At 51.8% G+C, this 26,347-nt stretch overlaps 1 protein-coding gene across 3 annotated transcripts in view; it reads left to right on the forward strand.

Moving 5' to 3' along the window:
* Positions 1 to 26,347, forward strand: part of CTDP1 (CTD phosphatase subunit 1) — a 78,222-nt gene that overhangs the window by 31,715 nt on the left and 20,160 nt on the right. Inside the window, exons 9-12 of one of the 3 annotated variants that reach the window (XM_038771225.1) lie at positions 2,683 to 2,824; positions 3,632 to 3,862; positions 15,773 to 15,941; positions 22,987 to 23,237. In XM_038771225.1, coding sequence (XP_038627153.1) covers positions 2,683 to 2,824; positions 3,632 to 3,862; positions 15,773 to 15,941; positions 22,987 to 23,237 — 793 coding nt within the window. The remainder of the gene's footprint in view (positions 1 to 2,682; positions 2,825 to 3,631; positions 3,863 to 15,772; positions 15,942 to 22,986; positions 23,238 to 26,347) is intronic. The other 2 variants (XM_038771223.1, XM_038771226.1) reach the window with 2 other exon arrangements.

Genomic DNA, 26,347 nt, shown 5'->3' on the forward strand with positions numbered 1-26,347 from the left:
ACACTCTCTCTTAATGTGAGAGACACCCCCCCACACCACTCCTCCTGCCCCTGCCCCGCTGGACCTCTTCATTAGCATCCACAGGAGTTTAAATTTCAAGGTTTTGATAACCCTTGGCTCTCCCTCTCTTAACCCAGCATGGACTGTCCCGCACCCCTGACTCTCCTCTCTTTTCCCGTGACTTTCTCCCGGTGACCCAGCATGGACCGGCCAACACCCTTGACTGTCCCCTCTCCATCTCTGACTTTTCCTCCAGTAACCCAGCTTGGACTTTTCACCCACAAATTTGCCTAAACCCCCCTTGCTCCTGGTGATATTTTCAACCTGCACAGCTTTCTTTAGTGGCAGTTCCACACACTCAACCCCCACCTCCTGTGAAGAAAGGCTCCCTCCTGTTTCTTTGTTTGGACCTTTTCACCTTCAAACCTCCTTGGTTGCCTTCCCCTCCCCGCATTGCCCCCCTTGAGGGATTTTGTAAGCATCGATCCCCCTTCACCTGCCCCTGCCCTGAAAATGTCCATTTCAAAATGTGCTCTGGGATCCTTCATTTCTATAAAAATAGGTGTCTTGACTCCTGGCAGTAATAACGGAGTGGAAATTTTGCTGCTTGATGCCTTCTTTTTACAACAAATCTGTGAATTGTAAAGTAGTCCTCATTTCCCTACAGCTCAGCTGGAAACGTTTCTTTGTTCCGCGAGTAGGAACAGAACGTATCTAAAATACCAACCAATTTTCCTTGTACGACTTGGATCCTACAGACATATTGAGGTACTTGAAGGAGTGCGCCTTCCTCCTCCCTGCTCCAAGCCCGCCGGTGGGGGTGAATTTGGACAAATTCATTATAATGAGCTCAGTGTCCGTGTCTGTAGCCCTCCCACTCTGTGATGATGATAATGACAGTGATGATTAGTAGTAGGATATTCAGCATTTGCTGTTCTTAGGACTGGGGTAGCCGCAAGATAACCCGGCTGGACTTAGTCTCTGTCCCACGTGGGACTCACAGTCTAAATAAGGAGGAAGACCACATATTTAATCCCTGTTTTACAGTTGTGGAAACCGGGGCATGGAGAAGCTACGTGCCTTGCCCAAAGTCACAGAGCAAGCAATTGGCAGAGCCAGGATTAGAACCCAGGTCCGCAGGCTTGTGCTCTTTCCACTAGGCCTCGCTGCTTGGCTTCACTGACCTCCCTTTCCTCTTTTCTCCCCTTCTCTGGCTCTCATTCTCCTTCCCACCATACACACGCACCCCAGCCATGGAAAAAACAAGAGTCTAATGGACTGCCATCTCAAAGAAGAGTCAAGTTCAGCCGTGCGCAGCGGTTGGAGCCGTTGACGGTTCCTGTCAGAATTTAGCTCTTTTCAGGGATCGGCCCCTCAATGGAGACAGGATTCTGGCCTTTCGGGGCCGGAGTGTGGCTCTTGGCATTCCAGAGGACATGGCAATTCCTGGGTCTCGAACCTGTTTCCCGGGTACTTTCGAAACAGAAGCAGCGTGGCTCAGTGAAAAGAGCACGGGCTTTGGAGTCGGAGGTCACGGGTTCAAATCCCAGCTCCGCCAGTTGTCAGCTGTGTGACTTTGGGCAAGTCACTTCACTTCTCTGGGCCTCAGTTCCCTCATCTGTAAACCCCACGTTGGACAACCTGATTCCCTTGTATCTGCCCCAGCGCTTAGAACAGTGCTTTGCACATAGTAAGCGCTTAATAAGTGCCATCATCATCATTATTATTATTGTTGAAAGCAAAAATTCAACCCACACTCGTGGCATCAAGCCCCTCAGGAGCAGAGGTAGTATTTTTGCCAAATCCTACCTCCAGTGGTTGTAGGTCTGCCTTCCCGTGGAGGATGGGATGGGATCGTAGAAGTGAGGATCTGAGAATCAGAGATCGTAGCTGTTGGTGGTGGAAGGGTCTTTGAAGGATCGTCTGGTCTGGTTCCTGGCTCCCACCGGGATCACACCAGAACCACCTGAGGCAGATCATCATCATCATCAATCGTATTTATTGAGCGCTTACTGTGTGCAGAGCACTGTACTAAGCGCTTGGGAAGTACAAGTTGGCAACACATAGAGACAGTCCCTACCCAACAGTGGGCCCACAGTCTAAAAGGCAGATGGTTCTCTCTTGGTCCTTAATGTCAGATGGAGATCTTGAGGTGGAAATGCCACCCTTTCGTTGGCGTCTCCACCGGGGCTCACTCCCCGATACGGTCAAGACGTCCCATCAGAGGTTTAAACAAAATCCCCACTCAGCAGGAGAAGAAGGGGCAGATAATTTGGTTCTGATGATCTTGTGACCACCCCAGTGTTCAGCACAGTGTTTGGGGACCTAGTAGCCGTAATCACAGCTGTGATTGTGAAAAAACCTGGGCCTTGGGTCCGAGGAGGGAAGTCTCCAGGTGTCATTGTTCTAAGTAATCTTGCCCAGATCTGTGTAAGGTGCGGCCATGGCACACGTATCGAACACTTGTATAGCGGTTACAGACGCACACGTGTGCAAGGCGAGAGATCCTCCCCTTTCTCGTGAGTTTCAGCGGCACGCTCGAGCCGAGCTTAGCGTCTCACTTGAACTCGATATGCCTCAAACCCACATTGGCAGGTGGTGTGTGTGTGTGTGTTTGGTTTCATATTCGTGTTCCGGGGAAGGTCAGCCTCATCTCAGGAGGAACTCTTTTCCAACCAATAGGCACGGAGAAAGTCCGGCAAGCCCAAGACTGCAAACACCTGCACGTCGTCAACCCCGACTGGCTGTGGAGCTGCCTGGAGCGCTGGGACAAGGTGGAAGAGCAGTTGTTCCCACTCAAGGAGGATTACGTCAAAACCCAAAGGTAAGGGGACCCCCGTGCGCCCGGCACCGCTGCCGAAACTGCTCCCCACTTGGGAGACAACGGGCCGAACTGATTCTCCTACCTCCTTCCCCGGCGAAGGATTTCACTTCTGAACCCGGCTTCCCGGCTAGACTGGACGCTCCCAGAGGGCAGGAGTTGTGGCTTCTATCTGCCGTGTGCCCGGGACAGCTCAAGTGCTGTTAACCAGTGGATGGCCGCCCCTCCTTGGCTGGGGCCTGGTCTCTTCCCGGGGAAAGCGGGGCAGGGGGAACGAGGTTGGGGAAGAGGAATGGGGCTTTTGGGAGTAACTGGCGACGGGGGCGTGGGGCAAGAGGCCAAAGAGGACAGCGGGACAGGGCCCCATCCACCATCCGTTTGCAGGATTTGAGAAGGGGACGGCTTTGGGGAGGGTGGAAGTTAGCGATGGGGGCAGAGCAGGAAGGCCCTAGAAGAGGTGGTGGGCACGGGAGCACGCGGTTCCGTCTTCGTTCATTCAGGAGGCTGGAGAAACCCATCCCGAACGACTCGGTCCCAGTCCCATCGGGCAAACCTTCCGTGCCTGTTGGGCTGGATCCTTTCTGGCCATCTGCTTGCGCTCGTGTGGGTTCCACAGCTTTTTGAACCCCTTTCCCGCTGTAATTCTCAGGCCACGAGGGTTCGGGCTTGGAACCCCTCGAAACCTAGCAGCGCCCGGGGCCGCTTTCTCTGCCGAGAGAGCGTGGGTTTCCGGTCCCCTGCCGAGTGCTGCTTTTTCCCAGGCGACGACTTCCTCCTGAAAAGTGTTGTTTCCCCCACTTGCCCCAACAGGGAGAACAGCCCCGCGACGTTTCCGGACATTCAGAGCGCGTTTCAAACGGCCCTGTTCCACCCGACGCCCATCCACCCCAAGTGCCAGCCGGGGCCCGAGGTTCGGATTTACGATCCCAACACGGGGAAGCTCATCAGGAAGGGCTCTCAGAATCCGGGGCAGTCCCTGTACATCCAGCCTCCGGCTCCCCCCCTCACTCTGCCGGTCCACGGGGAACACTCGTCTTTCAGGTACCCCAGCGGGAAGCTGCCCGGACGCTAGATCCGCTCGCCCCGCTCCGTCGTCTGCGGGCAGAGGCGGTCGGAGCGTAGCGGTTCTGGTTGGATGATGAGAGCGATGGTGTCCCGAGGAAGGACACCGAGGCTTGGGGCCGATTCGGGGATTCTCCCGGCGGGGAGGGCGGCTTCTCCTAGCTTTGCTCAGGGTTAGAATTGGGCCGAGTGGTGGCTACTGCCCACCGGCTCTACGCAGCAACCGAGGGATGTTCTCCGTCCGGACGGCTGAACCGCAGGACTCCGCGACTGCCAAATCGGACTCCCTCCGGCCCTCGTCAGGGAGCACCTTGCCTCCCACGGGACCAGGAGCCAGTCAGTCCTTGCTCCCCGCCAGCCGACCACAGTGTCCTGCGGGATGGTCCGGCCAGCCTGTGACCGCCTGATGGGAGCCCAGTGGACGGGGGGCCGGTGGGCTTTCTCCCACTCTCCCCTCACCCTCAGCCTTCCCTTCCCCTGAGCCGTCCAGTGAGAGAAAATTGAGCCCTGGGGACCTCAGCAAGTGAGACTTGGACACCCCACTCTCAAACCACCCCATCACTAGCCGCCCTGCAAGAAATGGCAGCCCAAGGACCTCGCTCCTAAGGCCTGGGACCTTAAATTGGCCAGGCCTGGGAGGTGAGGGAGCCCACTGGCTCTCCTGCTAATAGTTCTCTTGGGCTCCCGGGGGCTGGAGCAGAACCCCGGCCCTTTCTAGATAATCGGGATTTCCTCCAGAGCGTTGGGCCTATCCATCAGAAGCTCCTAGGGTCTGGCCCAGTTCTCCCCAGAGCGTTTTGCTGCCTAGGCCTCTCTGCCCGGCGGGAAATGTGGAAGCAGAGAGGACGGGTGGACAGGGTAAGAAGCTGGTTCCCGAGTGAGCTAGACTACGAGTCCAGGCTTCCTCCACACCTAAAGAGCGGACCCCCTCCCAGCCCAACCGCCTAGGCCGGAGACCACCCTCAGACAGCCTCCTCAGCCCCGATCGAAACAGCCCTGGCTTCCAGTTGAACTCTCAGGTTTCTTAGAGGAAGATTTCCCTGAGAATGTTAGAAACGGAACAGAAGGAAGTCAAAAGTTGTTAACGACTTGGGCTTTCCTTAATGACTTGGTGTCTTATTTTTTTTACTCCCTCATTGCCCTGCTTCTCCTCCTTCAGTATCTCCTTGTATCTTTAATAAGCTTCTATTTATCATCCGTTCTTATTGGGTTAAAAGACAGTGCCCTTTCTTTCTTCCTCCTTTGTCCTTTACTCTCCCTGTGCCATTTACTTCCTCCGTTTTCTAAGTTCCAGAACCGCCACCCTCTCGACTCAAGTAGTCCCCGGAGTTCATTTTTCTCCTTTAGAAAAGTAATCTCTGTAGCTTTTCCGAACCCCTGCCTAGAATGAAACACGTTAAACGATAAGACTCTGCCACGAAGCAATCTGAAAGTCAGCACCGCGGCTTTTCAGAAAGAACAGGTGAAAAGAAGAGATTACTGTGATTGCTTTTCAGAGTTTTGCAGGGGAGAAAGGGTCTAGAATTTCCAGCGACGGAGGTGGTCGTGCTTGACTGAGCTTTTTGTTGCGATTGCCTTTTGAATTTTTCTCGCGGAGGCGGTGGACTGGGCCGGACCAGGTTAGGCTGCGGGCGGCGGTTCATTTGAAAGCAAGTGTTCCATAGTTTACTCTGCTGTGATGGCATGTGCCTCTATTTCCCTTTCCGGTAAAAAAGCTATCCAAGATCCATCCGGCCTGGCATATCGGGTCATTTTGGGGTTTGGGTTTTAATCAGGAAGGGGATAATGCCTTTGAATTTACACCCCTTCCTCCCAACGTGCTGGGTGGATTCAGCTGTTGACGGGAAAATATCCCAGAGGCACGAGGGACTGTATCGGATGCTCCAAGGGTCTCGGGGGAGACCACACCTTTAGGGTTAGCCGCTTTCATTCGGACCATATTCCTTAATGGCAGGTTCTCCTGGCTCTTTTGCTTTTCTCCAAGGTCCATGGTGGGGTGGGCAGGGGGAGGTTCCCTAGAAACCACATTCATTCAGTTGCCCTGACTGCGAAGCCACATCTCCAGCCTGACCTCAGATTTGGACCCCGAATTGCATCTGGATTTCTTAAATCTAAAAAATAAAACCTGCAGATTCAATGAGTACGGGAAAGGGCTACTGTTGACGAGCTGTTATTTCTCATCCAGACCCCTATTTGAACTACTTTCCACGTAATTTAGCTAGTGTGCGGTCCCCCAGACAGAGTTGGGGGAAACAGTCTGCATATTGAGAAGAAGCCCGGAGATGAATTGATTGTAGATTTCTCGGTAAATCCAGTTTTTGCCAGGAAGTCTGTGTTTATCCCTGGATTCAGCCGAAGTAGAATAAATGATCGATTATCTTGAGGTTGAATTAATTTGGGACTTATTTCTACGAGAATCCAGAGAACAAAGCATTATTCCACATTGCACAAGCAAGACCGTGGTGATTTGAGAATGTAAGGAACCCTACATGTGTTCTGGCATAGATAATCCAGTCAGTTGACTTTTTCTTGAGAGTCAGGAGGGAGTTTTGCAGATTTTTAGTCAGTTATTTCTCCCACTTCCCTGACTCGGCCCCAATGTTTGTGACTCGGTTTTGGGGATGAGCCTTGAGATGTTTCCAGTAGCTGCGGGAATCGGTGTGGCCTAGGGGAAAGAGCACCAACCTGGGAGTCAGAGGACCCGGGTTCTAATTCTGGTTCCGCCACGTGCCTTCAGTGTGACCTCGGGGAAGTCACTTCTCTGGGCCTCAGTTACCTCATCTGTAAAATGGGGATTCAGTCCCCGTTCTCCCTCCTACTTAGATTGTGGGACGAGGACTGTTTCCGACCTGGTTATCTCCTTTCTTCCCCAGCGTTTAGAACAGTACATGCCGCTTAGAAAGCGGTTGACAACTACCACAATTATTATTATTATTATTATTATTTATTACCTGCAGCCCCAGCCCTCCCTCTCCCCTCTCCCCCATCAGTCTTGAGCCCACACTGACCGCTCCTTGAGTTCTTCCGAGTGTAATCCACACATTTCAGACTTTGAGCTCACTTTTAGACTGTGAGCCCACTGTTGGGTAGGGACTGTCTCTATATGTTGCCAATTTGTACTTCCCAAGTGCTTAGTACAGTGCTCTGCACATAGTAAGCGCTCAATAAATACGATTGATGATGATGATTTCCAAAGAGAGTAAGGCCTTGCATTTCAGAACGGCCCTCTCGGTCCTGAAAGCTGGGCGGGGGTGAGCTCGGCAGGATCCAACGACGCTAATAGTCCTTAAGCAGTTTTCTTTTTACTCTTAAGAAGGAAAAGGCAAGGAATAAGTCAACCGACAGTGAACAATTTCTACCTGGAGAGGTCGAGCGAACAATCGGCTTCCGGTAGCTCCCTGAACCCGGAGCAGAGATGATGCTGGTGATTGAGTGGGGCCATGGGGAACTTCTGAGTAGCTTCTACGCCGCACTGAGCAGGTCTCACCTAAAAGTTGGAGCCCAGGGCTGGAGGGAGTGGAGGACTCAGAACAGATGAAACGGCAGAAGAGAGGGGCTCTGGGGCACCAGGAAGATAATAGCAGAGAGCACAGCCTGGGGGTACATGGGGGAGAGTTGAGGAACGATAGGGAGAAGAAAACTTGACCATCAGGGCCGCGCAATTTATCGACGGTTCAGTTGCCGTGGGCCGTTTCAGCCCACCCCGGCACCCGGCTTTAAAGCGATATATGCTTTGCCGTCCGCCTCCATTTTCCTCACGTGTTTCCAGTGGAAAAGCTCTTTGGGACCCTGTCAGGCGGCAGAGGGCTGAGCCTAGGGACGGTTGTTCTTGATTCAGGATTCTCAGGTCAAAGGGAGCCCGGAGCGGGCGACTCATTTCCTTCCCTTTCACTCGGCTGGTTTCACGTTGAGTCGATGAAAGAGATGCAGTGCCCTCATTGGTGGGTTAGGCGTTTTCATTTTTAAAAACGAAACATCCCTGAAGCCATAGCGAACAATGAGCGTTAAAGCGTTAGTGATGGAGTTATGGAGTATAGCTGTTTTGTTTTTTGTTTTTTGAAGAAAAAGTTCAGCCTGAAACCAGTTTTTATTCCTTTTTTACTCTTTGATTAAACTCAGAATGGTCAAATACAAAAAGACCGTATTTTCACCCAGAACAATGGAAATTTGCAGCCCAATTTAGCAAAGTTGGTGCGTGTTATTCAGCCTAACTTGAAGTGACAATAGACTATGGAATTATAAAGATGCATAAGCTGAAATAATTAAATGCTGTCTGAAAACAGGCTTTGCAGATGGCCTGCCGATCCCGAACAATGCAAAAACGAGACAGCCCGTTAAGCGTGCGGAACGCTAATAACACAACCGCGGATCCCGCCAATTGGGGAACGGACAGATATAATTTCTGGGTGGGAAGGAGAAGTTCCTTTCCAAGTGACTCTGAGGACACTAAGCTTTCAGCGGGCGGGGGTCCTCAGGGAAAGGAGGCTGCCTCGATTGGATCCCTTCTCCCCGTGGCCCGGGGGTGTCCGGGGATCTCTGTCTGGTAGGCTTGGGTTGGGGTAGCAGCTTCCCCGATAGCCCCTCTGGGTTTGTTTCAGGCCAAGGAAGAAGTGGTGGGGGAGACCGACACTTGATCACCTCTATTAATCAATCAGTAGTGCTTATCGAACGCTTGCTACGTGCAGAGCACTGTATTAAGCACTTGGAAAACACGATACGACAGCATTAGCAGACACATTCCTTGCCCACAACGAGCTCACAGTCTAGCAGAGGAGACAGGCATCAATGTAATTAAGTAATTTAGAGCCTATGATTTAAAGTTGTGAACATAAGTGCTGTGTATCTGAGAGTGGGGTGAATATCAAATGTCCAAAGGCTGCAGATCCTGGGCTCTGCGTGGCTCTTTTCCTGACGGTTACGGTTTCGTCTACCTGTATATAAATATAAGGAAACCTACTTGTATTCTGGCCTTGATAATCCAGTCCGTTGAGTTTTTCTTGAGAGTGAAGAGCGAGAGAGTTTTGCAGATTTCACAGGGGATTGGTAGGGATACGTGGTCGATGCTATATGCGTAAAGCCTGCTCTTGATGGAGAGTTTAGCTGTGACGTTGTCTCAGTATGAGGCTTTATGCTCAGAGAAGCTTCAGGAAAACAAAACCCTCAGTAGAAGAAGTAGTAGTAGTAGCATTATTTATCAAGTTCCCACTTTATGCAGACGATACCCTGTACTGGGCACTTGGGAAGTTCAGAATAATAAAGTGATACGCTTCCTTCTCATAAGAAGCGTACACTTGAACTAAGGGGACAGGCAGGAAAACATTCCCACCTAGAAGCTTGTCATTTTAGTTACAGATATAGATGTAATGGGCAACCTAGCTGAATGCAATTGCTGCCCAGGCCCAGGACATTTGATCACAGGATTTTATTAATCGGACTGAATTGCTGCTGTTGTTGATGCAGCTAAATTGGACCCTGAAAGCTGAGGGCAAAGGGCATTTTTCATTTCCCTCCAGTTGGACTCGGCCCTGTTAGTTTTCTTGCTCTCTGGCAATTTCCTGCTGTTTGTGCACCTGGTCTTAGTGTGGAACCCACTCATGAATTAACCTTGAAACCACTATGTGTGTGTTTGTGTGTTGGTGGGGTCTCATTTTCAAGAAGCTATAATTCATGGAAAAGAAATACCTTAAACTTGTCCTGCCAAGAAACGATTATGTATAGAAAATGCAAAACAAGATCTCTTCCCAAAGAACGTCTAGCTTCAGTTGGAAGAATTTGGGGAAGAGGAAACAGCAGGGGTGGAATTGGGTGAAGGAGAAGCTTCCTGGGATGAGAGAATCAGGGGGAGGGACAAGGTGGAGCAGGAGAGAACTCAGCTTGCAGCCTAATGCTTAGTACAGGGCCTGGCAATAGTTCTTAGCAAAAACCATTAAAAGAAACAAATCTTGAGAGTTGCTGCGCTCTGTTTCACCAGTTTTCATACTTGGTTTTCCTTCTCCGGGAAGGCAGTTATTTTTCCATTGCTGCTTGCCAGAGAAAGGAACGGTTGTTTTGGCAAAAAAGGAATAACGGCGGTTGAGTTTGGCTCTTTGGGCTCTTGCAGAGGGAAGAGGGTGGGGAAGCCAGCTGTCCTTTGAATAAATGAGAAAGCTGTTCGCTTTCTTTCTTGCTGACATGATATGGCATGAGTGAAGTGGTTTTGCCCGTCCCTTCTTCGGGGTCGGTAGCTCTTAAGATATTTATTTTCCAAGCTGAAGGCGTCCCCACGACTAACAAGCGATCACATCTTCCTTTCAGACAGGATTTATCAAAAAGCAGTTAAAATGCATCTAATAGTGTCGAAGTCCCCCAGATTCAGCGTGGTCTATTGGATAGAACAGGGGCTTGGGAGTCAGAAGGGCCTGGGTTCTAAACCCAGCTCTGCCACTCGTCTGCTTTGTCACCTTGGGCAAGTCGTTTAAATTCTCTGTGCCTCAGTTTACCTCATCTGTAAATAATAGTAATGATGGGATTTGTTAAGCGCTTACTATCTGCCAAGCACAGTTCTAAGAGCTGGGAAATGGGAATTAAGGCTGTTATCCCCACGTGGGACGTGGACTGTGTCCAACCTGATTAACTCGTATCCACCCCGGTGCTTAGTGTCTGGCACTTAGTAAGTACTTGACAAATACCATTTTTTTAAAAAAGATGGTGAGCATTCGCCCCCAGGGGTTCCTCCAAAGGGACCATCCCCAGGCTTCCGTATAAGACGACTGTGTGGCTAAGGGAGGTTCAGATGGAGCCAAGCGGGAGGAAGGGCAATTCGGTGGAGGATGTAGGTGGGATCTCCAAGGGGCACCCCTTTCACCCCCAAAGAGCAGAAAGAGGGGAGGCCGGCAAATCCCGCTTACCAAGGCCAAAGGGAGATTTTTGTCTTCCCTGGAGCCACGGTTCAAAGCCTTCATTTGGGACATGGCCTTCCTCATCGGTTCGGCAACTTCCCCCCACCCCAGCTGAACAGAAACCTCAGCTTCGGGTGCGAGACCCTGGTCTCTGGGAGCGTGTGGATAGTCCCGCTCGGGACTAGCCTACGCCCATCCCGCATTTGAACAAACCAGTCCATGCCACAGGCAGAGATTTTTAAGGTGAACACAGCTCTCTCAGTGCCCGTTCTGAAGCCACCCAGCCCATCCCATAGCCACCCTCCTCCCTCCCCAAAGGTCGAACCCCAGAACGGAGCAGCTCACGGTAGCCGGGCAACCCTGAGGCAACCAGGCATTTTGGAGCCCACCACCCCAGGCTGGCGCCATGGATAATAGTCCCAGGTTGCCCTGAAGAAGGCCTCGGTTTGGAGTAGGACCAGGGGTGGCCCGCAACATCTAGCTCAGCGTGGCCGTCCCGGCAATGGGAAGCTAAAAATGAAAATGCAATTTCCTCATCAGTTTTGAGAAGAGCTCTCCCATCTCCGCCAGCACGGCTCATCTGGCAGGGCTAAAACTGTTCTAAAAAGATTTCTGCCAGGAGATGCCGATTCGGGATGGGGGTGGAGAGGTGGGATGGTTGGATTAATTTGGGCGGGGGGGAGGCAAGGAGGAGGTACCAAAAATACATGCCGGTAATTTACCGCTTCAACTGAGGGCAAGGGATCTCCCGTCTCTGGGTGATTCAGAGTCTCTTTTGCATAACGTCGTACTCTCCGGTTTCTTTCGCATAACGCTGTCGTGCGCTTTCGGATCCAGGGTTGCGTGGCCCTGCTGTTACGATTCATTCCCGGGAATTGGAAACGGGATGAAATTCACCGAGCGTCGGCTCTCAAATCTAAAAATTTTCCCACTCGATAGAACCGATGGGCATTCTGGAAACAGGGTGGTACTTGTGGCCCAAGAAGGGCTGATAAATAGGAAACCGGGTGGGGCTTGTGGCCCAAGCAGGGCTGATAAATAGGATTCTTCCTTGGGACAGGCCAGGTACACACTAAAAGAGGATTCCGCTAGAAAGCTCTGAAGTGGATAGATGATCCAGAGAGGAGCTGTGTACCCATGACTCCCCAGCCTGTGGAGTCAGGGGAACTGGGTTCTAATGCCAGCTCTGCGACTTGCCCGCTGTGGGACTTCAGGTCAGTCACTTAACTTCCCTGGGCCTCAGATTCCTCGGTAAAATGGTGACTAAATGCCCGTTAATAAGTACTATTGCTATTGCTCTTCTCCCTCCCACTTAGTCTGGGAGCCCCATGTAGGAGAAGGTCTTTATCTGACGTGGTTAGCTTGTCTCTACCCCAGCGCTCGGCTCACAGTAAGAACACGGTATGCCTGGCATAATGTATGCAACTGCAGCCAGAGTAAGTACGATTATTCCCCGTGAGAGGAGGGATCCTTTTCTCACAGGACCCAGAGTCAGCTAACGGCATCGAGCCCTTCTCAATGGTAGTTTGAGGAGATTGGCCACCCGCTCCAATAGACGATCGAACCACCCTAGAAAGTCTAACTCTAACCCAGAGAGACGTCTCGATCCATTTAGATTCCTCCGGCTCAGCCGTGATGCTCTGCACACAGTAGGTGTTCAATAAATACCACTGATGTGTTGATAGATAGTTGCGGAGACGTGGAAAAGGTTCAGTAGCCATGAGTCCTCAGGCACCGCATCTGAATCGATTCCTCCAACCTAACATGCACCGGGCTGCTTGAGCCTCGGCCTTCTCAGCTCTGTAAATTGGGGGAATTCTCTCCCGATCTGTCAATCGGTGGTATTTACTGAACGCTCACTATGTGCAGAGCGCTGTACAAAGCTCTTGGCAGAGCACAGTAGAGTAGGTAAGCACGATTTCTGCCCTCGGTGAGCTTACAATCTTCAGTTTGGTGTTTCCAGCCATTGTGTAGAAATGAGCCTCGTGGGTAGACTGATTTTTTTTCAGGCTCACTGGTCCTCGATTTGAGGCCACCGAAGTCTAATTGACCGTAAGCTAATGACAGTTTTAAATTATCTATTTCTCTGGAGTCACCTCTCCTTTTATATATTGTGGATAGAGAACTAAAGCAGCAATAGGTGGTACTCCTGACCTCAGCGTGAGGATATGGTCCTCTGGCTGTTGCCTCCAGGAGCAGTTCACCATTTGCCCGTTTCCCTTAATTAGAAAAGAGCCTCAGAGCTAGCTGGCATAAGCCGACTGTAGGATGAGGGAGTACAAATAGCAGCACAGTTCAGAAAATTAGCTGCGACGTCCTTGTCCTTTCAACCCAGATGGCAAATATCCACCGCTTCCAAGCTAACTAACGACAGGCAGCCAAAAAACTGTTCTGAAGAGACGCGGGCGGCTAAGACGATTGTTTTCTTTGCTAAGAGTCAGGGCACATGATACTGGTGACGTTCCGTGTGGAAAGTTTGGAGATGGCTAATGCGGGAGGGTGCGGAAAATTACTTAGTTTTGACCCTACGAAGATACCAGGCCCTGTAAGTTGGATTTCCCGCCCTCCTTTGCAGAATCTGCTTCATCTAGCCAAAGGTTTCGCCTCCCTTGCTCCCTGTTCCGGTTCTGCCCCCGGCCCTTTTCGTCCCGCCGGCCTTACCCCGTCTGGAGGGATTGGAAGTGAGAAGACCTTGGTTTTTTGAGTCCCAGCCCTGCCACTGGCCTGCTGGCTTTGAGTTCGGGCAAGTCTCTTACCCTCTCCAGGCCTCCTTTGTCAAAGGGGGTTGGGATAGACCGTGAGCCCTCGTGTCCAATCTACTAAGGATAACAGCACTTTGTAATATGCCACCATAAATCCCCTCCAGACGGTAAACTCCTTTTTGGCAGGGATCGTGTCTGCCGACTCATATTGTTCTCTCCCAAGCTCTGAATACGTTCCTTCGCACCCAAAACCTGGGTTCTCAATTGTCTGCTGTGTGACCTCGGGCAAGTAACGTCTCTGTGCTTGTTACTTCATCTGTAAAAGGGGGTTAAGATTTTGAGCCCTGTATGGGAAGTGGTTGGTGTCCAACGCAATTATGTCCTATCTACCCCGACACCGAAATACAGTGCCCGGCACGGATTTAGCGCTTAACAGATACCTTGTTTTTTTAAAAAAGTAAGCACTCAGTTAATACCACTGATTGATAATATAGTTAGAAATGCCGGCCTTTTGCCTCGGACGGCAAAGGCCTTTCATCTTGCCGGTAACCAGCAAGTTCTCATCTCCCCAACAGTCTTGGTGACTCTCTGATGTGACTGATTATAATTGGTGACAGTCAGATAATGAATTGAAGCTCCAACTCCTTTAACATCTACAGAAGGGGCTGACTCTTCCCCCATCTTCAAAGCGCTTTGAAGTCCTTTATGTATCCTCCCCCTATCCACTGTTGGTATTATCCAAGCACTCTAATGAGAATGAAGTCTTAGATGCAATCTGTTCGGGTTTCTCTTTGGACAACTCTATAGTACTCATTGTTTACCTCACATTTGTGAATTCTTAATATACAGTTACAGGAACCATGGCAGACACCTACTGATCCTGTATTTTAAAAACCAGGACAGTTATAAAAGCACACCAATTGTTTCATGGGCAGTTTTTCCAGAAACCTAGTAAGTCTTGCTAATTAATTCCATTATGTTGCCAATTTGTACTTCCCAAGCGCTTAGTACTGTGCTCTGCACATAGTAAGCGCTCAATAAATACGATTGATGATGATGATGATTTCAAGGTGCCGGGTGAACTCTGAGCTACTACTTAGCTTAATTTTTTTATTTATATCATTGTCCGTCTCCCCCTCTAAGCTGTAAGCTCACTGTGGGTAGAGAATGGGTCTACCAACTCCATATTAATGTACTCTCCCAAGCTCTGTACAGAGTAAGTGCTCAATAAATGTGATCAACTGATGTGTGTGACCTTCCTCTGAAGACTTTAACCTTCACCCATTTTGTACTGTGGCCTACCCGTTGTCCCCCGCCCCTGGGTTGGCTTTCTCCCCTTATGTCCGAGTGGCCGCACATGTGTGCCTCTTGGCTCAAAAGTGAGCACATTTTTTGTAATTAGGCCAACAACCGATCAATCAGTCAGTCAGTGGTATTTATTGAGCGCTTACTGCGTGCAGAGCACTGACAACGAAAACGAATAGAAATCCGTGGCTTATCCAGTGTATTTTTCAGGTGCAGTCATGTGTGCATGCACTTTCTCTCTCTCTGTTTCTCTCCCCTCCACAGAAGGGAGACATCTCTGTCTCTCCCTCTCTCCGTTTGTCTCTGTCTCTCTGTCCCTCCTCATTTTCTCTCTCTCTTTCTGTGGCCACCCAGAAATCCCCTCATAGCCACATTTATCCCTTCTTGGCTTTAGCAGTAGTAGGAGCATTCGTCCATGGCTATACTTTGGTCCCAGGGAGCCGGAAAGATGCCATCAAAGGGGTGTCAGCAGATAATTGTCCACTTTTCTAAGTTTCCAAATTTCCTGCAATTGGTTGTTTGAAGTGCGGAGGGGCGGGCTGGGAAGGCTTCCCCTCAGTGCAGCCTCCTCCCTAAAGCCATTTCATCACCGCCGACTTTTCCCCAAAATGAAATGAACAGAAATGGGGGACAAAAGATAGACTCGCCCGGTCCCTGCGTGCCGATACTTTCCTAGGTTCACAACGGAGAAGGTGTAGGCTGATTTCGGGGTCCCGTTGATTTTCCATTTCTCAAGGAAAAGAAAGAGCTGGTTTCGAGGAGAGCTTTTTTTTACATCCTTTGGATTCGAGGGGTCAGGCAGATGAGGCGAGGACCCCTGTTCACGTGCTTTCTTTTCCCCCGACTGATACGAGTCTCGCAACTGAATGAAGTCTCTCCTCCACAAAACCTCGCGTTCCCACGTATTTGTGTGTTTGCACAAAGCAGCGGGAATCCGGTCCGTTGCTGGCAAGGTGTGATTCAAACTGATCCTCCCTCACGCGGGACCTGTGAAATTCTTTCAGAGTTGTTCAGCCACATCAACAGCAGCTGTTTGGAGGAGAAGAAGAGCTGCCAGCAAACCAAGACGGAGAGCAGCCCGGCCCGTCCCGACGCAAACGCCAGCCAAGTATGTCTGAGACCATGCCGCTCTACACACTTTGTAAGGAGGATTTAGAGAGTATGGACAAAGAGGTGAGCCGACCTGTTGGGCCAGGAATCGGACCGGGTGGAGGTGGAGAGGGTGGTTGTCACAGCTGCCTAGTGACGTGGTGTGTGTGTGTTTTTCCATTTTTGTTGGCTTCTCTCAAGCGTTTCTTACATGCCAAGTGCCTTACTAAGCACTGGGGTAGTTACAAGCTAATCAGGTTGGCCGTAGTCCCCGTCCCACATGGAGCTCGCAGTCTTCATCCCCGTTTTACAGATGAGGCGACTGAGGCACAAGAGAAGTTAAGTGACTGGCCCGAGGCCACACAGCAGATAGGTGGCAAAGTATCCATCAAACCTGAAATGGACGTCAGAGTGGCCGGGACTGGGCAGGATACACCCGGTTTCCCTGTATATGTTTCAAACTAGATCTTCAATCAGGAGTCCCTTTCCCCTGGAAAAAGGACCCACAAAACCAGATAATCACCGGGGGAGAAGCAAAGTTCCCCACACATATTTCATTTTCTCCCGCGGGTGGCTATTAGGTGATAATTTACTGCATTGTGTTGGTGTATTAAATCGCAAGTGAGTGTAGGCTTACAAAACCTGCTATTACTGCTAAAAATAGCCATGTATGTGCAAGCATCTTACCTTTATGAAATGAATTTTTAATATCCTTTCCACCTTCTGTAACGAACGTTTCATGAGACATGGAGAATTTAAATCGAGGAAAAGCATGTCTGGCAATCCTTTGTTATTACACAGTTAAATAGTTTTCGCTTGCCTAGCTGTTTTTTTTTTTAAATGTTGACTCGTGGGTTTCGTGACAAATTGAATCACGTATCTATTTGGACCTAGTGTTTAAATTTAGTGCATTGTTTTTCATCTTGGGGAAAAGGGACGCTAAAATACTTGGAATCCCAGCCAGGTTCTCTGGCCCAGTTCCCAAGTTTTTATTTATGCTCGTGGCGTCGACGGGTGTTGTCAGTGGACGGTAAGCTCATTGTGGGCAGGGAGTGTATCTACCAACTCTGTCATATTGTACTTTCCCAAACGCTTAGTGCAGTGTTCTGCACATAGGAAGCCCTGAGTAAATACCGTTATGAAGATGGGATTGATGTAGTAAATTAACTGAGTGCTTCAATTCGTTGGGGTTTTTTAAAATAATAAATTGTGATATTTATTAAGTGCTTACTATGTGCCAAGCAATGTATTAAACGCTGGGGTAGATAACCAGATCCCACATGGGCCTCAGAGTTTAAGTAGGAGGGAGAACAGCTATTGGATCCCCATTTTGCAGATGAGGGAACCGAGGCCCAGAGAAGTGAAGCAATTTGCCCAAGTTCCCACAGCAGACAAGTGGCAGAGCCAGAATAAATAAAAATAATAATAATAATAGTGGTATTAGGTAATTGCTATTTACCAGGCACTGAACTTAGAGCTGGGATGGGTACAAGCAAATTGGGTTGGACACAGTCCCTGTCCCACGTGGGGCTCACAGTCGCACTCCCCATTTTACAGATGAGGTAACTGGGGCCCGGAGAAGTTATGAGACTTGCCCAAGGCCTCACAGCAGACAAGTGGAGGAGCCGGGATTAGAACCCGTGACCTCCTGGCTCCCTCTGATTCTCAGGTCCGTGCCCTTTCCACTAGGCCAGGCTGCTCCTCACAGCCTGTGGGAAATATTGATAATAATAATAATAATGATGGCATTTGTTAAGCACTTCCTATGTGCAAAGCACTGTTCTAAGCGCTGGGGGGGATGCAAGGTGATCAACTTGTCCCACGTGGGGCCCACGGTCAATCGCCATTTCACAGATGAGGTAACTGAGGCTTAGAGAAGTTGACTTGCCCAAGGTCACACAGCAGACATGTGGCGGAGCTGGGATTTGAACCCATGACCTCTGGGTTGATGTCTTTGGCCTTTCAACAGATTTACTCCCTGTCCTTCCTCATTAAACCCCCCAGTTCCCTGCCCTGGGAGCTCTGTGCTCCTCCAAAGTATGCTGACAACTGCTCCAAGAGGGATTTGACACTACTCTATTATTATTATTATTATTATTATAATACTTGTTAAGCGCTTACTGTGCGCCAAGCTCTGTTCTAAACGCCGAGGTAAATACACGTTAATCAGGTTGGACGCAGTCCCGGTCCCACGTGGGGCTCACTCTCTTAACCCCCATTTTGCAGATGAGGCAACCGAGGTGCCGTGAAGTTGGGTGACTTGCCCAAGGTCCCAAAGCAGAGACATGGCGAAGCCAGGATTAGAACCCAGGTCCGAGCTCCACTCCTCAAAAATCTGCAGACAAGTGCCCCGATCTAGGGGGCATAGGGGCTTTTCTGGCTCTAAGGACCTTGCCCAGCCCGAGATCAAAGCGCAGCTGTCTCGGCCAGGCGAGTTTCAAGGCAGAAAACGGATGCCCACGCATGTAAATCTCTTCTTAAACAACCACAGCAGCCTTAGGATCCTTCCAGTACTCCGCAGCACCCAAGGAAAGCTAATTTAGCCTACGTGGGTTTCAGAAAGGAATAGATGTTTGTGCCCAGCACAGCCAAAACCAACTAATCTCAGAAGAGAGGGTGGAAATAAAGAAAAATTTTCCCCAAAATGTTATCGCTCATGAACTAGAAGTTCACGAACAAATGACAAAACATTGGCTCAGATCCCCAAAATTTTCAACGGCGCGCTAATAAAAGTTTCGGGTGGGTTTTCTCGCAGTGTAAATCAGAGCAACGGCTTGCCTGCGAGGGATAAAAGCCTGGGTCCTTGGGGAGAGGAACCCACCCGTGTCAAAAATGAGAACACCCTCTTAGGGAGAGTTGGCACATTGGGCACGAGTGTCGGTAGCTCTTTACGCTGCGTCTTCTAGGCACCTTCTCGGTGTTTCCTTAATCCCTATACGCCCCGCAAAGAGGATTTAGGGAGTTTGGAGAAAGTGGTGAGCAGACGTGGTCAGACCAGGGACTTGGTCCACGTTGAGGGGTTGAGTCGGGGGTCTCTTGTCACCCATCCCCGCGTTGAAAGCGATCCGGAGGTTTGCGGGTTACGGGGTCACGGTCGCAGAGAAGTCAAGCGACTCGGCCCGGGGCACGCAGCGGACGTGTGGCGGAGCCAGGATCGGAATGTGGTTCCTCCAGACTCCGGGCCGGTTGCTCTTTCCGCTAGGCCACCCTGCTGCTTCTAAGGTCCCCGTCAGGTTTACTCCAGGCAGGAGGCGGTACCAGGGGTCTAACCCCACCTTTGTTCCCCCCCAGGGAGCCCACATCCCTTCCCAGACTCCCCCTCTGGCAGCTTGGACCCGTGGGGGCAGGCCTTTTATCCACCGGCGGAGTTGTGTTTTCCAAGACAAATGCTTCTGTCAAAGGTCTGGCCTCTTCTGCCCTCCCGGCTGGAGATTTGTGGCCGCGGCGTTGGAGATTACTAAATAGAGCAGTAATCTGTGCGTCCGTGTCACGTGCAGAGAGTCTGCCTTCGTGTCCGTTGCTTCCGCGTGCCCCTAGCATCTTGTGTGGAACAGGGGCAGGAACAAGGAAGGAAGGGGAGCGTGGCATTTCCCGGAGACTCCTGATGGCACACCCCTGCCTCCCTGGAAGGGCTCCGTTCTGTCGTCCACTGGCAACGGGCTGGCTCGTGCCGCTCGGATTTGCCCTCGCGCCCTCGGGATCGGAGGAGACTGTGCCCGCCCCAGCCCAGAGGTCAGTGGGGCCGGGACGGTGGGGGCTGGGCTCAACCTGGGCTGGAAATTCCCAACCGGAGGCTGCGGGGAAGACAGCACCGCCCTAAGCACGTGGAAACACAGAAGGGATGGGGAGGACCAGGAGGCTACTGCCCTGATAGTCCGGTTACTTATAGAGGCTGAGCGCTTTGTCTCGGGCAGAGAAATCCAAAGAGCTGTTAGCCTCTCTAAACTGAGGTCAGATCATTTTTTAAAAAACGCACATCATTAAAAGCCGGACCACAGTCTTTCAGTAGCTTTTGAAATCAGTTTTTCAACTTGACAGAGATGTCTTCTACCTAATTTTCCACGTCCTTCCTGTTAATCTGAACATGGTGGAGTCATTCCTGGCCTCTTCCACGCGAGCCCGGCGGGGAGCTGGCCGAACAAGCCAGGCTAGGGGCTTGGGGACCTGAGACGCTAATGGGCAGCATCTTCATTAAGAAAAATAATGAGAGCGTTCTCTGGGCAGCCACATGACCTCTTCATAGCGTGATGCTTTAGGGAATTTTTCAAGGGCTTCCTCCGAGGCGGACTCAGTTCTAAGCGCTTGGGTGTGACCAGATCTGGCAGAGTCCTTGTCTCACCCGGGGTCTGTAAGTACCCTAGAAATTCTTCCGCAAAGAATTCGAGTTCTTTGCAAAGAGTGTGGCGGACTGGTTTGGCCCAGAGCTGCCAAGATGCAGTGGTCAGGAAGTTCCCGAAACCTCCTTGGTCACTCTTCCTGGCCCGTGGTGGGGAACTGTGGCGGCAGGACCAGCTTCTTAGAGGAAACATGCTTGAGCAGAGTCAAAACCGTGCTCGCAGAGAACAGGTTTCAGAGGAAAGGCGGCTGGGATTGAATTCTGCTTTCCATGTTGCGTTTTCTTAGCCTGCTTTTGTAAATGCGTGCTTCCGAAGTTTCTCGTGCCATTGGTGTTCATCCCGGGAGATGGGAAAAGCTTTTTCTCTTGCCGGTGACACAAACAGTCGCGATTTCACACCCAGCGGGTCTGCGGGAGGCTTTCTTGGGATGCCGGGATGGAAGGCAGGTCTGGCGGTCATTGGGAGATGCTGCTGCCCTAGTCGTCCTCTCCCTCTCCCTCCCCAAGGTGTGAGGGAAATGGTCTGCCGGTTGGGAAAGGATGCCCCTGCCTTCTTGGGTCTTAAGAGAGAGAAGCAGCGTGGCTCAGTGGAAAGAGCCCGGGCTTTGGAGTCAGAGGTCATGGGTTCAAATCCTGGCTCCACCACTTGTCAGCTGTGTGACTTTGGGCAAGTCACTTCAGTTACATCATCTGTAAAATGGGGATGAAGACTGTGAGCCCCCCGTGGGACAATCTCATCACCTTGTAACCTCCCCAGTGCTTAGAACAGTGCTTTGCACATAGTAAGCGCTTAATAAATTCCATCATTATTATTATTATTAAGAACTTTTAAAGAAATGGTTTTTTATCCTTATTGGCTCGGTCTATTCTCGGGCAAGCATTCGGTGGTCTCGAGCCAGCCGCGGCTTAGACGCCACCGCCCCCAGAGTTGCAGAAGTGTTCCCCAAGAGCCCAGGGCTCCCACCATCCCTGGTCATGGGGAGGAACCCTGGGAGTCAGGAAGCACAAGGCCCAGCGGGAGGGAGAAGCCAGCAAGAACCCGTCCCCCAGTCCAGGCTAATAAACCAAGCCACATCAGCTTGGCTTAAAACCCCGACCTCTGTAGACACCAGCACTGGGCCTGGAAGTAATTAAAAGCCACTCTGCAAATTTTGTGACGGGAGACGTGTTTCCACAAGGATATGTGATTCGGAACTCGCCGGGCTCACTGGGGTTCTAAAACACTATTTTAGGAAAGGTTCCATCATGCTCAATATTTCAGGTACCGGGAAGTGAGTCCCCCAGCTCTCTTTAGAGCTTGGCAAGGCGCAAGTCAGCTCAGCTAATTTTCATGCTGCCTTGACAGTTACCTAGAGCTGATGAGTGATTCATGAGGTAATTAGAGTTGGTCACCGATGCGCTCTGCGAGGCATTCAATCCATCATTCCCGGCGGGAGCGGGACGCCTTCCCAACGTGGGGCCGGCGGGCCTGCCCGCCTGCCACGTTAACTGTCTTTGCTCGTTTCATCCGACGTGGCCGCGGCCTCCGCGGGGCCCCCCGAGGACTCCCGGGAGAAGCCTGGCCCATTTTAGACTGTGAGCCCACTGTTGGGTAGGGACTGTTTCTATGTGTTGCCAATTTGTACTTCCCAAGCGCTTAGTACAGTGCTCTGCACATAGTATGCGCTCAATAAATACGATTGATTGATTGATTGATTGATTGGGCGGCCCTCTTCTTCCTGTTGGAGAAACGCAGCCACTGTCGGTCGTTCCGCCTTCTCTCTCCGCCACTCCCTCCGAGGGAGCCTCACTGAGGACCCCGGTCCTCCTCCCTGTTTATGCTCTCGACCCTCGCAGATAGGGACGTGGGGTCCCCGAGCCCCTCCTCACCCAATAACCCGTTTAGAGACCCGTCGTCTGTGAGTTTCTCCAAACCCTCCCTGGCCTACTGCTGTTTTCTGCCTGAACAACACGCACGGGCTCTCCCCCTTTGTGTGCACAGATGCTTCCATGAGTTGGTCCCAAGTGAGCGCCTTCACCGGAGGTCCATCCCCTCACCCTGGAGCCGTCCGCTTTGGGGAGCAACGATGTCCTCATCCTCTCTGGACGCAGCCTCCATGGTTTTGCAAGCTTGGCTCTCGCTCGCGGGCCCCCGAGGCATTCAGCTGCCCGAAAGGCGGCTCCCCCTCCCCGAGGCCTCTTGTAGCCTTCTGGCATCAGCGAGTGGATGGGGCGACCAGAGCTGTCCACGGGATTCTCGGCGGATGCTTCCGATTTCAGGGTCCGGAGTTTGTGGCTCTCGGCTTCCCAAGAGCGGGGGTGCGGCCTAGCTGTGGAGCTGCAGTTCCTGAGGGTCTGCTTCTTGGCCTCGTCGGGGATCGAAGGCTTCCCCGATTCACGCCCTCCCAATCTTCCCTGCTACGACCCGGGCCAGGATCGGCGGGGGCCCAAGTCACGTCTCGGAGAAAAGCAAAACTGAAACGCAGGGATCGGCCTGGCATTCTTTGGCTCAGTAACAGAGGGATGAGTTTCTAGTGCGTCGGTTTTTCCAGGCGCGTGTATTTTCCATATTTCTGTCCCTCTTACCGTTTTCTAATCCTTGAACGGAAAGGGCAGCGTGTTTTAAAAGGTGCGGTGAGCTTCAGAGAAGGCCGCTCTCTCTAGGTGACGGAGCGTTCAGTCTGGCCTTTCCGGGAGCAAGAGCCGGGAGGCGCACGTTGTTATGGCTTCCTAAGACCAGCTTGGTAACTCTGCGTGAGGGAGTTACTGGTACCACTCGGCAGGAACCGACACTGATTCTTGACTACTTGGCAGGTTGATGACATCTTAGGAGAAGGCAGTGACGAGAGTGACAGTGAAAAGAGGAAGCCGGAGGAGGAAGAAGAGGAGGAGGAGGAGAAGGAGGAAGAGGAAGAGAAAAAGGAAGAGGAGGAGGCGACAGCGGTGACCGCGGAGGAAGAGGAGAAGCCGTCAACGAGCGCAACGGAGACGCTAGAAACGAAGACGGAGCCGAGGCCGTGCTCAACGTCTTCCAGCGACCGGAGTCTGACGGGCGGCGTTCCCAGGTAGGAGCCAGTCCTCCGGCAGGGATAGGTGCTAGTACAATCCCACGTTCTCCCCTCTCCAGATTTCCGAGCTGAAAGGAGGATCTGGTGGGCGGGGGGTGGGGTGAGGAGGGGGGTGGTGCTGCGGGGAAGGGATTATAGGCACGTTTTGGTTCGAAGAGCTCGGCATCCGACCCCGAGAGTCCTGCCTCAGCGGAGCCGTACTCGCCGCGCCCGGGACGGGCAAAGAGCGGAGCTGAGGACATCTTCGGCTCTCGAAACCCAGGAAGGCGAACCTGCCTTGGGTCGCCACTTTGGCAAGCGACCCGACGCACCATCCCGCCGTCCTCTGGGCTCTCCGCCGCACAGAACGTCCCGCGTCCCTTTCGGATATCCACCCCCCACCCCCACTGAGGCGCAGCGGCCATCCCGACCCACTGACCGGCTTCTTTCAAAGCGTAAAGTGGGCGCGTTCTCAGTCTGGCTCGGGGCTGGGGGCCGGCCGGGGGACGGAGCTTTTTATAGGGAGCGTTTTCTAGGGAGCTCGGCAGGAAGGGAGTTATCTAAGCCCTTTCGTGGCAGAAATGAAGCTGAGCTGCCGTGGGCCGGAGAAAAGGACTGAAAGGTAGCTGTAGGCCCTTCCTCAGCCGGCCGGAATAAGTTTGAGCGCCGGGTGCTTTGGGGTGAACGGCGCCCAAAGCGCTGAGGCTCATTTCCCTGTCACCTTCATCCCAGCCCTGGGACGGGCAGAGGACTCCTCTCTTCAGTCCTCTGCCATAGCCTTTAAAAAGTCACGACCACTTGGACTACCTGCATTCCACCCTGCTTGCCCGGGACCCGAGAGGCGTTGGGAGATTGGATTGGGCCCCAACAGGCCAGAGGTTTGAGCTTGCTTTGGCCGAGCTAGAGATCTTGTGGCGGAATTCGATTCTCCCTGAAAATCAGGGGATTGATGAGAAGCAGCGTGGCTCAGTGGAAAGAGCCCGGGCTCTGGAGTCAGAGGTCAGGGGTTCAAATCCCGGCTCCGCCACTTGTCAGCTGTGTGACTTCGGGCAAGTCACTTCACTTCTCTGGGCCTCAGTTTCCTCATCTGGAAAATGGGGATTGACTGTGAGCCCCCCGTGGGACAGCCTGATCACCTTGTAACCTCCCCAGTGCTTAGAACAGTGCTTGACACATAGTAAGTGCTTAATAAATGCCATTATTATTATTATTATTATTATTAAGCAGCGTGACCTAGTGAATACAGTACAGGTCTGGAGTCAGAAGGACCTGGATTCTAATCTCAGCTCTTCCACGTGTCTACTGTGTGGCCTTGGACGAGTCACTTCACTTCTCTGGGCCTCAGTTCCCTATCTCTAAAATGGGGATGAATGTGGGACGTGGACTGTGTCCAACCTGATTAGCTTGCATCTTCCCCAGCACTTAGTGCAGCGCCTAGCACATAGTAAGTGCTTAACAAATACCCTATGAAAGGGGGTGGGGGGGGTTTAAGGGACTAGAGGTGGGCGGAAAGTCATTGGAAGGTGCAGGGATACACCTTGTTTTGGAGAAGAGCCCTCAACCATTCCAACAGTGAATGAATGAATCAGTGAATGGCGTGCAGAGCTAATGCTTCTGTGCTCGTGAAAGTGGTGAAACGTATCAGTAATGAAGCAGAGGCGGGGCGGGTACAGTTTGTTCTTCTGGTTGTGCGGTGTCCGGCTAAGATTTATGATGCTCATAGTGGTTACAGTAAATGGTAGTGATGATTAATGGCACCCTGAGAACTTTCAGAAGCCCTCTTGTTGATCATGCGTCTCCTCTCTGCCTGGGAACAGGCAGAACACTCAGCCGACCGTTGAGCGCATCCTTTAAAAACACAAAAAGACCCGAAACGGAAAAACAGCTGGCAACGCTGGAACTTGTGAGGAGTGGCGATTCCGTCTCTCAGACACCTTAGCGGGTGGCTTAGGAGCTGGGGAATGTGCAGAGTTTCCCACCTCTTCCAGCGGGAGAGCATCTGGGGGGCCTGCGGAGCGAGGAACCCCGTTTTTCCCTGAAGCCAAGTTAAAATTTCAGCCCATTGGCTCGGTGCGCCGGGCTCCGCTCTGGTGTCTCCGACTGTTCTCCAGCGGGCCATCCGGATCTCGTTGAGGAGAAGGTTGTCGGACTTGGTGGGGCTGGCCTGCATCTTGGGCTTTCGTCGGTCTGCCGGCTCCTTGGGTGGGACAGCCCAGTGTGTCCCGAGAGCCTTCCCCGGCCTTTCCGGGTAGAAAAGAAATGAACTGGGCTAGAAAGGAATACCGGCGCCGAGCTAGTTTGGCCCGGCCCCGGAAGGTTCAGGAAGCTCAAGTTCACTCTTCCTCCCCTCCCTTTCTGCTCGCTTCATAGACAGGCATCGTGGCTCAGTGGAAAGAGCCCGGGCTTTGGAGTCCGAGGTCATGGGTTTGAATCCCGGCTCTGCCACATGTCTGCTGTGTGACCTTGGGCAAGTCACTTAACTTCTCTGAGCCTCAGTTACCTCATCTGTAAAATGGGGATTAAGACTGTGGGCCCCACGTGGGACAACTTGATCACCTTGTATCCTCCCCCAGCGCTTAGAACAGTGCTCTGCGCATAGTAAGCACTTAATGAATGCCATCATTATTTATTTATTTATTTATCCCCCTGTTCCCTGGCTCTGCCCTGTTTCCAGGGACACCAGGGAACTCCGCCCCACCCCTTACCCCGTCCCAGGCTGTCCTCCCTGATGTTGACCTGCCATTTCCTGCCATTTCTTTTAGACTGTGAGCCCACTGTTGGGTAGGGACTGTCTCTATATGTTGCCAATTTGTACTTCCCAAGCGCTTAGTACAGTGCTCTGCACACAGTAAGCGCTCAATAAATACGATTGATGATGATGATTTCCCGTCTCTCCCACAAACCACTCCAGGCCTGCCCCCCAACCCCACCCACCTCGAGCCTCTCTCCGACTCACTCCCCAGTCGCGCAACCTTTCCTTGGTCAGTCGGTCGGTCTCCTGACTTCAGCCTCCCTCTCAAGTGCTTCTCCTGAGATGGTTTGCCGCCCTGCTCGTGTCCAGCCCACTCATCGTGTCCGGTTGGGAGGGAGGGATGGCATCCTCCATCCCAGGCACAGTCGGCAAGCAT

This window comes from Tachyglossus aculeatus, chromosome X2 (assembly GCF_015852505.1).
Source record: "Tachyglossus aculeatus isolate mTacAcu1 chromosome X2, mTacAcu1.pri, whole genome shotgun sequence".
In the NCBI taxonomy this organism is placed as follows: domain Eukaryota; kingdom Metazoa; phylum Chordata; class Mammalia; order Monotremata; family Tachyglossidae; genus Tachyglossus; species Tachyglossus aculeatus.